This window comes from Eulemur rufifrons, chromosome 3 (genome assembly GCF_041146395.1).
Source record: "Eulemur rufifrons isolate Redbay chromosome 3, OSU_ERuf_1, whole genome shotgun sequence".
Taxonomy (NCBI): Eukaryota; Metazoa; Chordata; class Mammalia; order Primates; family Lemuridae; genus Eulemur; species Eulemur rufifrons.
In genome coordinates this window covers 34,956,327-34,972,277 of record NC_090985.1, presented here as the reverse complement: position 1 = coordinate 34,972,277, position 15,951 = coordinate 34,956,327, and the positions used below count along the sequence as shown (strand labels likewise).

The following is a 15,951-nucleotide window of genomic DNA, read 5'->3' as shown; positions in this document are numbered from 1 at the left end:
AATGGCGTCCCTGCCTGGAGTGGCTTTCCCACCCACTGACGTTCTCCTTGTTCCTCCAATGTGCTGGGCTCGATCCCACTTCAGGGCTTTTGCATTTGCTCTTCTTTTGCTTGGATCACTTTTCTCCCAGGTCCTATGAATTTCCTCTTTCTCATTATTTAGGGCCAATCTTTAGCATCACATCCTCAAGAAGCCTTCCCTGGTGACTCCAGTTAAATCAGTATTCCTGCCCTCCCATTTCTTAACTCTCCTACTTAATTTTGTTTATTGCACTACCCCTATCTGAAAGTAGATTATTTATGTACTGGTTTATAAGAATATTACTGATTTCTCTCCAAGCAGAATGTTAGTTCTGTCAGGAAAACACTTTTGCAGGATTCCTCCAGAGCATAGGGCAGCACAGGCACATTGTAGGTGCTCAATAAACACTGACTGAATGAATGTACAGGTGTTGTGAGGACTACATGAGGTCAGTATGTAAAGAACTTCACACTTGGCTTGGCTCGTGACAAGTTCTCAAAAAGCAGCAGTTGTCATTATCTGATCGTATGGACTCTCTGTTTCCATGTCCCTCTTTCCCACTTAGTTGTGAGCCTCTCAAAATCAGAGACTTCTCATTTGCTTCCTCATGCAAAAGAGGCGATCAATAAATGTTTGTGATTGAAGAGAACCAACCTCAAATTGTGTCCTTGATCTGGTGCATTCAAAGACCAATGAAACCATCCTTGTTCTAAAAAAAATTAAACCTTTTTATTAGTATATTTATTTTATATATAAAAGAAATACAAAAAAAAAGAAACACAAAGAAAATGCTTTTTATGGCAAATCGGATTTGTCGGTGCCTTCGGCTGGGGCTCCAGGCTCGGTCCCGGTGGGTGTCAGCAAAGTCCGCCGGCTGTAATGACCTTTGATAATCCCGGTGCTGTTGTTCTCGTTGAGGAGCTGCTTCTGCCTTTGCCTGTTGAGGGACTGGACGAGGCCCAGGACGACGGCGGCCAAGGAGTATTGCCCGGGCAGTCTTCTTGGGGGCAGGATGAATGGGTTGGGTTGGACTCTTCCCAGGAGAAAGTATGTTTTGATTTTTCCTTCCTGTTCACTGATGCCCTTCACGTAGATCTCCCCTCGGTAGTCAAAGGCAAAGCCCTGGTCCTTCAGGATGAGATAGGTCTCCTCCGGGACTTGGATCCGGCCACTAACCCCTGTGCTGTCCATTCGGCTTGCCAGGTTCACAGTTTTGCCCCAAATGTCATACTGTGGCTTCTTAGCGCCGATGACGCCAGCTACCACCGAGCCATGGCTGATGCCTGTGAGTGAATCAAAGGAGCAAGAGATAAGAGAGAGAAGAGGGACACCCTCTCTAGGACAGTGATCACTATGTGTGTGATCCTTGTGGATGAACCAGAGGGTCACTGATTAGATGTGTGACCTGGCTCAGTTACTTAACCTATTTGGACCTCACTTTTCCCATGTGTAAAGTGGGAATAACAAAAGGGAGGATTCAATGAGATCCTATAAGTAAAGCCATTGGCATGGTAGTGCCAGATAATGAGTGTTCATGATTTTCATATGGACACTGATTTATCTCAGCCCATGGGATTAGCAGAACACTGACCAGGAGTTGGACCCTGGAATTTCCTCCTGGTTCTATTGATGCAGTGCTCCAAGAGCCTAGGGAGACCTTTTCCTGCTTTGTTTTAGTCCAGGTGGTCAGCATCATTAATCTAGTCCATGGTGACAGCTAACTGGCCTCCCTATCTCCTCCCTTGCTGTCTTGACCACCTCCCCCACCGCCCCCAGCTGCTGCAGGAGGGAAAGGCTGCAGTGCACGTCTGATCAAGCTACAAGCCACTTAAACATCTGCCAGGGCTCCTTTGGCCTACAGGTTAAAGCCAATATTCCTTAGAATCATACTCGAGGGTTGCCTTTTGCCTAATTTGCCAGCCTCATGCACCCCACCCTCTCCCTTCCCCTAGCACTGTATCCATACCACACCTGCCAGTCATCTCCCATCTTTGTGCTTTTGTCTTGCCTTTCTCTCTGCTTGGACTATTACTTCCCTTCAATCCCATAGTTTATTTGGAAATGCTTTTAAAGAGAGGTTCGATGCCTCCTCCTTCATCTAGGAAACATAGATTTATCTTCTATAAATAATACTATTCCACTAAACATGCTAGCAGGTGTGTATATCTCCTTCTAATAGATTTAGAATTTTTCCATTCTATAAACATTGACTAGGCACCTGCTATGAGACAGGTACTGGGCTAGGTATTGGGGATATGATAGGACAGAAAAGAGAGAGACCCCTGGACCTTCTGCTGGGGAGAGATAGAAAATAATGAAAAATGGCCGGGCACGGTGGCTCACGCCTGTAATCCTCGCACTCTGGGAGGCTGAGGTGGGCGGATCGTTTGAGCTCAGGAGTTCGAGACCAGCCTGAGCAAGAGCGAGACCCCATCTCTACTAAAAAAAAAAAAATAGAAAGAAATTATATGGACAGCTAAAAATATATATAGAAAAAATTAGCCGGGCATGGTGGTGCATGCCTGTAGTCCCAGCTACTCGGGAGGCTGAGACAGGAGGATCGCTTGAGCTCAGGAATTTGAGGTTGCTGTGAGCTAGGCTGATGCCACGGCACTCACTCTAGCCTGGGCAACAGAGTGAGACTCTGTCTCAAAAAAAAAAAAAAAAAGAAAAGTATGCAATATAATATCAGCAAATGGTGAAGGCTATAAAGAAAAACCAATCAGGGTAAAGAGATAGAGAAAGATGGGAGGGGGTGCATTCTGGAGTAGGGAAATTAGCAAAGACCTTTTCGAACGGAGATTGGAAGCAAGTGGTGGGAATAGCCATGAAGGTCTCTGGATAAGGTCATTTTAGGCAGAAGCAAGAGCAAGACACACACAGACATACAGAGACACACACATATACACATGACATAATTGACTGGAAGTTTGAAAAACAGACTCGGTAGAATGCATGGGAATCAATGATAATTAGCTCTTTAAAATTTATAGAGCACTTTTAGAACCATTATCCCATTTGATTCTGATATTATTAGTACTATGAGGTAGGTAGGCAGAGGAGGTAATGATATAACCCCAGCTTACGAAGGAGGAAACTGGGTCTCAGAGGGTTTAAATGACTTGCCCAGAGTCATGCAGCTCGTTACAGCAGACCAAAACCACAAATTGAGATGCTCGATCCAGTTGGGAAATTAATTTTCTAACCTCTGAGACCAGTAACACTATATTGGCAGTTTAATACAGCATGCCAAGGGTTGGCCCCGACTTGGGCAACATCTTCAGAATTTACTTGGAATTGCTCTTTGTTCAGGGTTCAGGTTCTCTTTTTATTCCCGGTTTGATTGTGTGGTCAATGATTTCACAGAGGACACGTAGGATTGATGGGAGTTGTGGGAACAAGCCCTGAGCATCCCATCCATAGATTAAAAACATGAAATATATTTTTTTTTTATTCCAAAGAACAAAGATACATGGCCTTTCTTAGATCTGACAAGTCGGCTATTGGTATTTCTTGACTTCTTTTTCTTGAAAGTTTCTAAGGGAGAACCAAATAAAGTAAAATAGCATGTCAGCAAGAGGATGTCTATAATACAAGGATGGCAGCAAGAGTTGTTTTAAACTGCACCCCACTGGCAGCCAGAATATCATCGTCTCAGAGTCAGGAAGTGCTAGAGCTGCTGTAGGAGCCACTATTGGGCTGTGTGATCGTAAGCTAGTTACTCCCCCTTTCTGGGCCTGGGTTTACTCATTTACATAGTGAGAATGTGGACTAGATTAGGGGCTTTCGGACTGTGCTTCAAGAGGTCATCCAGGCTTAGCAGAGATGTAGAAGGAATTCAAACTATACAAATTATAAAGTATTAATATTCAATCACAGTGATTATTGTTGTGTTGTCGCTTTGCACAAGGGTGTCTCTAAGCCCAATGAAGGGGCTCAGCGTAGTATCTGACAGCCTTGGGAGCAGAAAACTGCTTTTGCCCAAAGGCATTATCTAGAAGAAGCTGAGAGCAATACGTTAACTGCCAGCCTTGAGCTACACCCATGTCAGAGTTAAATGGTTGATTAGTTAGCTACCTCTCTAAGCATAACCTTGCATAGGTGGGCAAATTGGAAGAGAGGTTAACCATAGTCTAGCATTTGGCAAAGATTGGCTGCTTTGCATTTATCCACAAAGGCCAGTGTCCTATGAGGAAGCTCAGAAAGGCTTGAGCTGACCCCATCCGTGCCCTTGGCAGGGTCACACCAAGCCTACTGGATTTTGCAGGAGGAAGCTCCCCTGTATTGAGGGCCAGGGTGCGGGAGGGTCTCTCGGAGCAAGGCCAGCTGGCTCTACCGGGCCACTTGCTGCACTTGCAGCTGCTACTTACCAATCCGGAGTTCGAAATTGTTGAACGAATGCTTGTTGATCTCCTGGATGCTTTCGGCCAGGGCGAGGGAGAAGTCGGCCAGGGCACACAAATGCTCCCATTTGTCTTCACATTGCTGGAGCAAATGTGAGAGGAGAATTCATTCAACATCGAAGTTTCCGCAGCAGGGGCTTTATGTTCCAACCCCACCCCTCCACGTCCCTTAGAAGGAAATAACCGTGCGTGTGAGCCCCTGTGCACTCACGTGATCGGTATCTCAGAAACATGGGATCGCATGAGATTTGCTTACAAGAGGCAAATCCTGTTCCTCCTTCCACACCTGTACTTGTCTAGTCAGGCTGATGCATCATGTATTGCTGAGTGTGCTGACTGGTGTGTGTGTGTACGTGTGTGTGTGTGTGTGTGTGTACGTGTATGTGTGTGTGAGTGCTTCTATGTTTGTATATGTAGCTTTTCCAACCTAGGAATTGTGTCTATTTCCTCTGAAGTGCTCCCAGTGTCTGTTAAGGGATATTTCATGTAGACATTTGCTCATGAAACTCCTGAGTGAAGTGCAGAGCAAGCCTCTGGCCCTCTCTGAACCTCAGTGTCCAAATCTATAAGATGGGGATGAGCATATTTGCCCTTCCTACCTCATAGGGATTGAATGAGGTTATGTATGTGAGAGACCTTTGTGCTTCTATAGAGCAGAGGTTGGCAAATAGTTTCAGAAAAGGCTGGATAACCAATATTTTCGGTTTTGTAAACCATATGGTCTTTATTGTGGCTACTCAACACTGCCATTTTAGCTTGAAAGGAGGAATAGGCAAAATGTAAATGAATGGACATGGCTGTGTTCAAATAAAGCTTTGTTTACAAAAACAGGTGGTGGGCTAGATTTGGTCTGTGGGCCGTAGTTTTCTGACCTCTGCTATGGAGAGTGCCATGCACATGCACCAAATTAGCAGCATGGGTTTCTTCCAGACAGTCACTTACTAGATGCAAGACTTTGTATGGGTAGCATGACACTATCTTAGATAATTCATCCACTCACCCTGAAAGGTGGACAGTGTCTCTTTATCACTAGTGCCTGGCACACATTCAACACTCCTCCAAAAAGCAGGAACTATTATTATGATTACATATGACTTTTGAAAGAAAAATAAGAAAAAAGGGGCTAGGATCAGGGGTTTAGTAATATCCACAACTAAATCATAATCAGAGTATTTCTTGGCTCCGATTTTTGTTCAAGTTAACAGTGAGGTTCAGAAGGAAGCCTAGATGTTTCTCAATAAAGCAGCGTCGTTTCATCCAGTAGACTCTACCTACCTCAGGAGCAAATGTTCCTCACATAACTGTCATAATTCAGTTTGTCAGATTCTCTCCCTACCTGTCCCCCAAGCCTCTTGGTGACAGAAGCTGTACCAGCTTCCATGACATGACAACAGCAAGACCCCTGCCATAGTCTGTGGCTGAGTCCAAAGAGTCTTTTACCTGTTTTTCAGGTGACAGGCCTGACACAGCCATGTAGGTGCTGCCAATGGTCTTAATCTTTTCAATGTCTTGAAAGCGGTCTTCGCCGAGCAACTGAAACAGATCCGGGCAATGCGTTAGCCTTGGTGTTTATTCTTCCAGCAGGCTGGGGCTCCTGAAAACAGGCCCCTGGCTCGCAGTGAAGATCTGCCTCTGGTGGTTCAGCATCCTCGAGGTAACTGCTGTTCTCTCTGAGAATCACGCATTCAGCCAGTCCACATATATTTATTGAGCACCTGCTAAGTGCCAAGAGCTGAGATGTGTGTAACTGGATACTCTTTAAGGAGTAGGTCTGCCCATTCACATGTAAGTCAGACCACATCCTTGTCCTGTGCAAAGCCCTCCTGTGGCTCCTGTTTTGCTCAGGGTCTAAGACAGGCTTCACAGTGACCTGCAAGGCTTGCCAAGACCTGTCCTTTCTCCTATTGTCCCCTTCACTCACTCTGCTGCAGCCATACTGACTTCCTCTGCCCCTTGTCACACTGACCTGAGAACAAACCAGGTCTGCCTCTGCCCCAGGACCTTTGCATGTGCTGTTCTCTTGTTGGACTACTTTTCCCTCAGACAACTGCATGGCTTACTCGCTCACCTCTTTCAGTCTTTTTGCAAATTCCATCTTCTCAGTGCAGTCTTTTTGACCACCCCATCTATAACTGAAAACAGCATTCCATCCCCACATATATATTCTTGTCTTCCTTCCCTGTTTTATCTTCTCCTTTCAGAACTTATCCCTGATTTTCCTTATTTATTGTCATCTTCCCCACTGGACTGCAAGATTACTGGGATGGGTATTTTTCCTTGTTGTGTTTACTACTCAGCACCTAAACAGAGCCTAGAAGACAGTAGGGATGAATGAATGAATGAATGAATAAATGACTAAATGAAAGAATGGGTATCATCCTTGACATTTCCCCCATCTTTACCAGTGATTGAGATTTTAATGCTAAGAAAGGGAAACTTTGGTCTCTTATTTAGCAATTGTGGTAGGTAGAATAATGTCCCCTCACCCAACCCACAAAGATGTCTATGCTTTAATTCCTGGAATCTGATCATACGTTACCTTACATGGCAAAAGGGATTCTGCAGTTGTGATTAAGTTAAGGATCTTGAGATGGGGAGATTTCCTGGGTATCTGGATGGGTTCAGTCTAATCACAGTGGTCCTTATAAGTGAAAGAGGGAGGCAGCAGAGCTAGAGAAGATGTTATGGTGGAAGCAGAAGCCTGAGAGATGTGATCGCTGGCTTTGCAGATGGAGGAAGAGGGCAATGTGCCAAGGAATGCAGGTGGCTTCTGGAAGCAAGAAAAGGCAAAGAAACAGATTTCCCCCCAGGCAGCAATCCCTAACCTTTTTGGCACCATGGACCATTTTCATGGAAGACAATTTTTCCATGGACTCGGGGTTTGGGGATAGTTTTGGGATGATTCAAGCCATTACATTTATTGTGCACTTTATTTCTATTATTACTACATTGTAATATACAATGACATAATTATACAAATCACCATAGGTTGGGGACCCCTGACCTAGACCTCCAGAGGGAACACAGTCCTGCTGACACCTTGATTTTAGCCTTGGGAGATCCATTGTGCGCTTCTGACCTCCAGATTGTAAGATAATAAATTTCTGTTCTTTCAAGCCACTAAATTTGTGGTGATTTGTTATAGCAGCAATAGAAAATGAATACAGTAACTATTTGTTGAGTTCTTACATGTCTGATGGACAAGATACATGAGGTCCCAGCCATCAGGGAGCTAATAGCCCAGATGCTAAAAATAAATCAATAATCACTCACACAAAACATTCCCTAGTTCAATTTCAACATAAAGGGTTGAAATGTACAGAGCGTAGGGATGAAGAGAATGGGCCATTTTGATCTAATCTGGAGGATCTGGGAAACTGTCCCTGAGCAAATGATTTCTAACTTCAGTTCTGAAGAGTGAGGAGGGGTTTTCTTGCACTGGGTATATGAGTTTGTATGTGTTGGGGAGCCTGGGGCATGGGACAAGGAGTGTGGAGACAAAGGGGACAGCACAAATGAGGCCCTCGAGGGTAGGGAGGATGCATGGGAGGTCCGAAGAATTAAGAAGAGGCCCATTTGGCTGCAGTGTCGTAAGCCAGGCTGATAGAGGGGGTGGGGGCTGGAGCATGCAGGCTCTATAAGGTCTGGCTGCCTTCGATGTGTGCGTGCCACCTGGGCAACTTGAAGCACGTGCCTGTGCCTGTCCCTCCTTTGAGAAAGCTTCCTGGTTGCCTCTCCTTGCATCCTAAGCCCTCCTCTGTCACTGCTACTTTATACTGAATGATCAGTGTTTGGCATCCCTAGTGGACAGTGAAATTTTTGAGGCTAGTCATGACATTGCCTGTTTCCTTGTATTCTAAGTCTAAAGCCTGGGATGCATCGATGACTTAATATTCCTTGGGGACACTAGGGGATATTTGGATGGCTTTTTATCTCAGTGCAGTTTAACAAACCTCCACCTAGTGTCTGCAATATGCTGTGCAACCCCAGTGAGTATTTCATCCCCAAGGCAGCCAGGGCACATCTTTGACCTCAGGTTTGGAGTGAGACTCGGTCAGATTATAGTAGTGCACACCTGCTTCTACACACACTCCTCCAGCCCACTCCACCTCCCTGCACCTGTGTTCACACACCCTGCCCTCTCTCCAGGTATGGGGGAACTCTCAGTGCTCCCAGGAGGGCGAGCCCCACAGGTGTGCACCAGTCCCACCCCTTGACAGTGAAGGATGCTGTTCAGCATTCTCCTCTGACCCTGACTCCATCCATTTCACCCTCTCTGCTGGATCACTCCCATCAGCATGAAGCCTGCTGTTATTTTTCCTGTCTTAAAAAAGCCTTTCTTGATACCACTTTACTTTTCACTTGTTTTCTTTTCTTTTGTTTGCTATACAACTTCTCAGAAGAGTTGTCTACACTAACTGCCTCCAATTTCTTCTTCCCCATTCTTTTCTAAACCCACTCCAGTCTGACATCCACCCAGTCCTGCCACGCCACTGAAACTGCTCCTGTCCAGGTCACTGAGCATCCACATCACCATGTTCACTGGCCAGTCTTCAGCCTCACCAGCTTTGGAGCCAGTTGATTGGGCCCTACTCTTAGTATGCCTTTGTTCCCACTTGGCTTTCACCCACTTAGGGTTTTACTTCCATTTCACTGGTGACTCTTCACCAGTCTCCTTTGCTAGTTCTTTATCACCTTCCTTATAAGTGGGCCCCAGGACTCAGACCTTAGACTTCTTCTCTTTTCCATCTAACTCACCTCTCCTGTGGTCTCATTGTGTCTCACAGCTTTAAACACAATCTCTTTGCTGAAGACTCCCAAATGTGCATGTCCTCCCTTGACCTTCAGACTCATCTACGCAATTGCCTAAATGACATCCCCATTACAGGTCTAACAGACATCTCGAATCTGCCATTCTTCAATCTGGGCCCTAGGTCCTATCTACTGACTCACCATCTTGGTTGATGATGTTTCCATTTTGGGGGACAAAAGTCTTAGAACCTACATCTAATCTGTCAGCAGATCCTTAGCTCTACCTTTACAGACATCCAGATTCCTATACTGTCTCACCACATCCCTGGTCCAAGCCATCTCATCCTTTTTCTTTTATGGAAATAACCTTCTTCCACTCTTGACCCCCTGTTCTTCACACAGAGATGAGAGGGACACTGTTAAAATGAAAGTCAGATCATGAGCTGGAGCTCTGCTGGAAACCCTCCCAGCAATCCCCATCATGCTCAGAGTAAAGGCCAAAACCATCATGATGGTCTATGAGGTCCAATAGTATTTGGTGCTCTGGCCCTTCTCTCCATTGGTTCCTCTAATCATATTCCTCCCTGCACGCCTCTCTTCCAGTTTCCTGCACTATTTTCTCCCCACAGAATATGTAATCATCTACTCTATCACATATGTTACTTATTATTTTTGATTGTCCTCTCATGATAGAATATAAACTCCTGAGAGTGGGATTTATGCCTGTCAAGTTCACTATTACATCCCGTGGGCCTTTAGGCACAGAGCAGGCCCTCACTAGATATCGGTCCCATCAGCCCATGAAGTGCAGCTTCTCTGATGCTGGCTTTTGGTGTCATCCTTGTCAGTGGAGCAGGACTGGATGAACCATTGCTGTATGGGCCTCATACTCACAGTGCATTTCTAGTATGGAAGAGTCTTAATTGCAGAATCATGAAAAGTGGAACATATTAGTTTAGAAGATCATGAGTACAACTCTCACTTTAAAATGAACTTACATTTTATACCTGTCCGCTTCTCATAAGGATGTGCATAGTCTACTGGGTTGAATAGGATCTCTCAAAAATTCATGTCTGCATGGAACTTCAGAATAGGACCTTATCTGGGAATCAGTTCTTTGCAGAGTAATTTGTTAAGAAGAGGTTATACTAGATTAAGGTGAACCCTAAATCCAATATGACTGGTGTCCTTATAAGAAGAGCAGAGAACAGAAACAGACACAGGGAGAAGGCCATGTGACCATGGAGGCAGAAATTGGAAAGATGCAGCTAAGGATTGCCAGCAACCACCACAAGCTGGGAGAGGCAAGGAAGGATCCAACGAGCTTGGCTTTGCTGATACCTTCATCTATCTCAGTCTTCTAGCATCCAGAATGGTGAGAGGATAAATATTTGTTGTTTTAAGATACCAAGCTTATGGTACTTTGTTACAGCAACCCTAGGAGCTATCACACATAATAATAAAATGAACATTTAATCATCATTACTATGTGTCAAGTGTATTAGTCTGCTGAAGCAGCCATAACAAAAACAACTTAAACAAAACAGCAGAAATTAATTTCTCATAGTTCTGGAGGCTGGGAAGTCCAAATTAAGGTGATGGGCAATTTGTTTTCTGGTGAAGGCTCTTCTCCAGGCTTGCAGACAGCCTTCTTCTCTCTGTGTTCTCACAAGGTCTTTCCTGTGAGTGGGTGAGGGTGGGATGAGGAGAGAAAGCTCTCTGGTGCCTCTTCTTAGAAGGACAGTAATCCTATCAGACCAGAGCCCCACCCTTATAATCTCATTTAACCTCAATTATCCCTTTGGGCCCTATTTCGAAAAACAGTCATATTTGTGGTTAGGGCTTCAGCATATGAATTTTGAGGAGGGGACACTATTTAGTTCATAGCACCAAGTGTGGTCTTAAGTGCTTTGTAATCTTTGCATTTTATTTACAATGACCCTATTTTATCTCAATTTGTAGACGAAGAAATGGAGGCACATAGAGGGATCAAATAACTTGCTTGCAGATTCAGAGTGAGAAAATAGCTAAATTACATACCTTCAAAGCCCTTGTGGATAACTGCTAGATTAAAAATCCCAAAGTAGCTGATATATTAATATTTAAAACATATACAGTTCTGGGGAGGTATAGCAAGATGGCTGGATAGAATACTCCAGTAATCATCCCTCCTGTGGAAACACCAAACTAAACAACTATCCATGCAAGAAAGCACCTTCATAAGAACCAAAAGTCAGTCCACCAAGGCAGTACCACAAGAAGTCTGCAAGAGTCTCAGTGTTACTGGACTTGGGGTGCCCCCTACTGCTGATATAGCTGCAGTGATCAAAGACTGATCATAATCAATTTCCTTTGAATATCTGGAAAGCCTTCTCAAGAAGGATGGGTCAAGCCCAGACTGTGAAGATCAGAATAAATAACTAACTCTTCAGTGCCCAGACATCGATTAACATCCACAAGCATCAAGAACATCCAGGAAAACATGATCTCACTAAACAAACTAAATAAGGCACCAGCGATCAATCCTGGAGTGATGCAGATATATGATCTTTCAGAGAGAGAATTCAAAATAGCTGTTCTGAAGAAGCAAAATGAACTTTAAGACAACACAGAGAAGGAACTCAGAAACCTATCTGGGAACTTTAACAAAGAGATTGAAATAATAATAAAAAAAAATCAAGCAGAAACTCTAGAGTTGAAAAATTCAATTGACAAACTGAAAAGTGCATCAGAGTCTCTCAATAGTAGAACTGATCAAGCAGAAGAATTAGTGAGCTTGAAGACAGGTTATATAAAAATACACAATCAGGGCCGGGCGCGGTGGCTCACGCCTGTAATCCTAGCACTCTGGGAGGCCGAGGTGGGCGGATTGTTTGAGCTCAGGAGTTCGAGACCAGCCTGAGCAAGAGCGAGACCCCATCTCTACTAAAAATAGAAAGAAATTATATGGACAGCTAAAAATATATATAGAAAAAAAATTAGCCGGGCATGGTGGTGCATGCCTGTAGTCCCAGCTACTCGGGAGGCTGAGACAGGAGGATCGCTTGAGCTCAGGAGTTTGAGGTTGCTGTGAGCTAGGCTGACGCCACGGCACTCACTCTAGCCTGGGCAACAGAGTGAAACTCTGTCTCAAAAAAAAAAAAAAAAAAAAAATACACAATCAGAAGAGAAAAAAGAGAAAGAAAAAAAAAATAAAGCATGCCTACAAGATCTAGAAAATAACCTCAAAGGGCAAATATAAGAGTTATTGCCCTTAAAGAGGAGGTAGAGAGAAAGAGAGAGAGAGAGAGATCGGGGTAGAAAGTTTTTTTTTTTTTTTGGGGGGGGGGTAGAAAGTTTATTCAAAGAGATAATAACAGAGAACTTTCCAAACCCAGAGAGAGATATCAATATCCAGGTACAAGAAGGTCATAGAACACCAAGCAGATTTAACCAAAACAAGACTATTTCAAAAGCATTTAATAATTAAGTTAAAAAAATTAAGTTTCCAAAGGTCATAGATATACAACTATTATGCACCCATAATAATTAAAAATGAAAAATGTAAAAAACATATAAAGCATAAGTTTATAGTTTAAAACAGATTAAAAAGTAGATCAGAAGAGGTGATGTTCACATACGTTGGGGCACAGCACAAGGGGCTCTGCCTGCATTGATCATTTGTTCCTCTGAGTGGCTCTTTGAGTCTAGTATTCTCAGTTCTATTTTGCAGATGAATGAGCAGGGCCTCTATGTGGTAAATTAACCTGTCCTGAGGTTCCACAGTGAGAAAGGACATAGGACCAGCTACGTAATTTGCAGGGCCCAATGCAAAATGAAAATGTGGAATACTATGTTCAAAAATTAAGACTTACATGAGGGCAACAGCAGAACATTAAGCCAAGTGTTAGTCTCTTGTGTGACTGCACAGGTACATGCCCACGAAGCCAGCTCTGAGTGGAAAAACTAGGCTCAAACTCAAACTTCCCTGGCTCCCAAGTCTAAATTCTGGCCTCTTATTTCCCACTGTTGGTAGATACATAGATGTAATTTCTGGTTCTCTAACAATTTTCCTCCTTGTAAGATTGTATAATATTAGACTCAGGTCTCATGTCATCCTCAGGTGGACAGACAGATGGGAGCAGATAGGTGGGTTTCTATAGACTCTCTTATTATAGGCACCCTCTCCAAGTTAATCAGGAACAAACAAAGCTTGGAAAATTCCCGCTTGAGAGAAACTGCTTTGAACATGGAAAACATAGGCTGGTGATTTGCTTTGGGGTGTCTGTGTGTGTGTGTGTTTGTGTGTATAATTGCAGAGATTATGTGTGTGTGTATAAAAGCAGAGACAGCTTTTGTTCATTATTTTCATTTCTTAAGCTAAAGTGAACCTACTGTTTTGCCCTCACTGTGATTCTTCAAATTATGCTCGGGGTACTCAGGTCTTCAGCCTTGGATCATGTTTGCCATTTGCCCTATAAACAGGTCTGGTGGCAGTCCTTCAGTTGTTAAAATTTCAGCTCAAAGTCTTGAAATGGCTTCAGTTGCCCACCACCCTCCCTCTGCCTCCATATAACTGCATTCCCCCAGCTTTCTGTTGGCTGTGGGCTGATGTAATGTGGTCCTCAGGTGGGGGTGGGGGGTGTCACTCTTCCTTTTTCTCTTCTCTTCTGTACTTAGCCAAAGGCCAACTTTAGGCCCAGGCAAAACTGCCTGCACCTCAGAAGTCGATTCGGAGGCAGCAAGAAGCTTAATTATTTTATTTAATATCCATGCAGCAGATTTATCTACTCTATAGCTAAGAATGTCTGGGGGCATAGTGCAGTCCCTAATCAGCCCCTTCATTAGTTCTCTAGTGCAAATGGAGAAAGGAGATGTTTGGGGACTCTTTAGCCCTTTGCTGGGGCAGAGGCTATGGGCTCAGGAGTCCTGCATTAGGTTATTGCAAATACAGTCTTGGAGAGTGCGCTGTGTGCAAAGTTCAGTCTTTGTCTGAGCCAAGAAAGCATTTTGCATGATCTCAGGTTCCTATGGTAATTATATTAGCCAGAAGAGGAGCATCATTATTAAAGTGAACAGCAGGCGTCTGGCTGGAGCTCAGCCAGGCAGAATCTAGAGGGATGTCTGGGTGCCCCAAGGACCCACATGGGCAAAGCAGACAGTGCTTTGGGTTGGCAATTTAGGGAATGTTTTTGTTTTTCCTGGTGACTACATTCTCTTCGTCCTTCTCTGCTTGTTCCCTTCCGCTTCCTTCCCTTTCCTCCTCTTTTCTTCCTCCTTCTCATCTCTGCCTCTCTTCTCTCTCCTCTCTTACTTCCTCCCTGTCTCCTTTTTCCCCTCCTCTTAGTAGTCCTCTTCTTTCTGGTCTAAAGCTCATGTTCAAAACAGCCTCCTGGCCCAGCCCCGCTCTGCAAACACTCATCTCTATCACTAGGGGCACTGCCCTCCTCCTGTTTTTGGAAGACTCCACATTGTCTACAATTGGTGCATTGAGATGCAAATTTAGTTCCAATTTACTTTATTTATTACAATTTGAAAACATGCTAGTAAGCACTTTTGAAAGATGGGTTGCTATAGAGTTTAAAATACGGCAAAGTCTGATGTCTCAACCTTCAGTCATTTTTAATAAAGCTATTTTTAATTTTTTATTTAAAAATATATTTTGGATTGCACTAGTCTGTCTTCACTTAACTATCTGTCAGTTGGTTTCTGGTTTCCCCTCATCAATCAATCAATCAATCAATTCCTTTAGCAAATACTTAGCAAGAATCTGTTATGTGCATCTCTTATGTGCTAGACACAGTGCTAGGCCCTGGGGACTTAACAGGATACAAAGGAGTATGGTCTTTATCTTCATGAGCCTATGGCCCAGCATGGAGGATTAAAGGTGCTATCACCATGGAATCTCTCTCCCCTCCCTACCTTGCAAGGCTGTTGGTACTAGTACACTTACCAGTGACTCCTGCGTAAAAGCAACTCACAGTCACTCTGCCTCCCACTGCACGGTGAAGCCGTGGAAGGCAGGAAGTGATTGTGTCTTATTTGTCTTGACCCCCATGTCTGTCCCCAGGACAACTACAACGACCGTTGTTGAGCTTATGACTCAAAAATCATCACCATGAAATGCCCAGTGAGAAACAGTGCAACACAATGATTAAACATCAAAACAGTATGGTAGACCTGGGTTCAAATTTTGGCTTTGTCACTTAGTGGTATGTGACCCTGGACATTTTTAGTGTCTCTAAGTCTCAGCTTTGCTTGTTTATAAAATGAAGGCCAATAATTCCTATCCCACAGGTTTGGCATGAGGGATAAATAACAATGAAATAATATATATTGAAAAAACTTTGCATTTCTGGCAACATTTTGTGAAAACCTATAGAGATTAGTAAGATGGGTTTCTGCTCTAGAACTAAGTGGGTAGTGGAGGAGGCAGATCTGCAGACAGGATTGTACTGAAGGTGTCGGGCTCTGCGATGGAAGGTTTTTTCAGAGCATACATTTTTCACTGAAAAAGCATCATTTACCTGGGTAGAGAAGAGGGTTAGAAAAAGCTTTGAAAGTAGAAGTGATGTTTGAAATGACTGACAAATGAATGCCAGGTTTCAGCTGGCCATGGAGTCCAGGGAGAGAGGATGGGGTAGGGCCAAGGCTGGCATGGTCTCTAGGTGTGTGACATGGCCAAGGTATGGAATGAACCTAGGTGTCCAGTGACAGATGAATGGGTAAAGAAAATGTGGTATATGTACACACACACAGTGGAATACTATTCAGCCATAAAGAGGAAGGAAATCTT

The 15,951-nt window shown here is 43.9% G+C and overlaps 1 protein-coding gene across 1 annotated transcript in view; it reads right to left on the bottom strand.

Moving 5' to 3' along the window:
- Window positions 1-725: 725 nt before the first annotated feature.
- The window catches only part of ADCY8 (adenylate cyclase 8), a 221,129-nt gene continuing 205,903 nt past the window's right edge, over window positions 726-15,951 (bottom strand). Inside the window, exons 16-18 of the mRNA XM_069465970.1 lie at window positions 5,865-5,957; window positions 4,392-4,506; window positions 726-1,304 (exon numbers count right to left, since the gene is read on the bottom strand). Coding sequence (XP_069322071.1) covers window positions 817-1,304; window positions 4,392-4,506; window positions 5,865-5,957 — 696 coding nt within the window. The 3' untranslated portion in view covers window positions 726-816. The remainder of the gene's footprint in view (window positions 1,305-4,391; window positions 4,507-5,864; window positions 5,958-15,951) is intronic.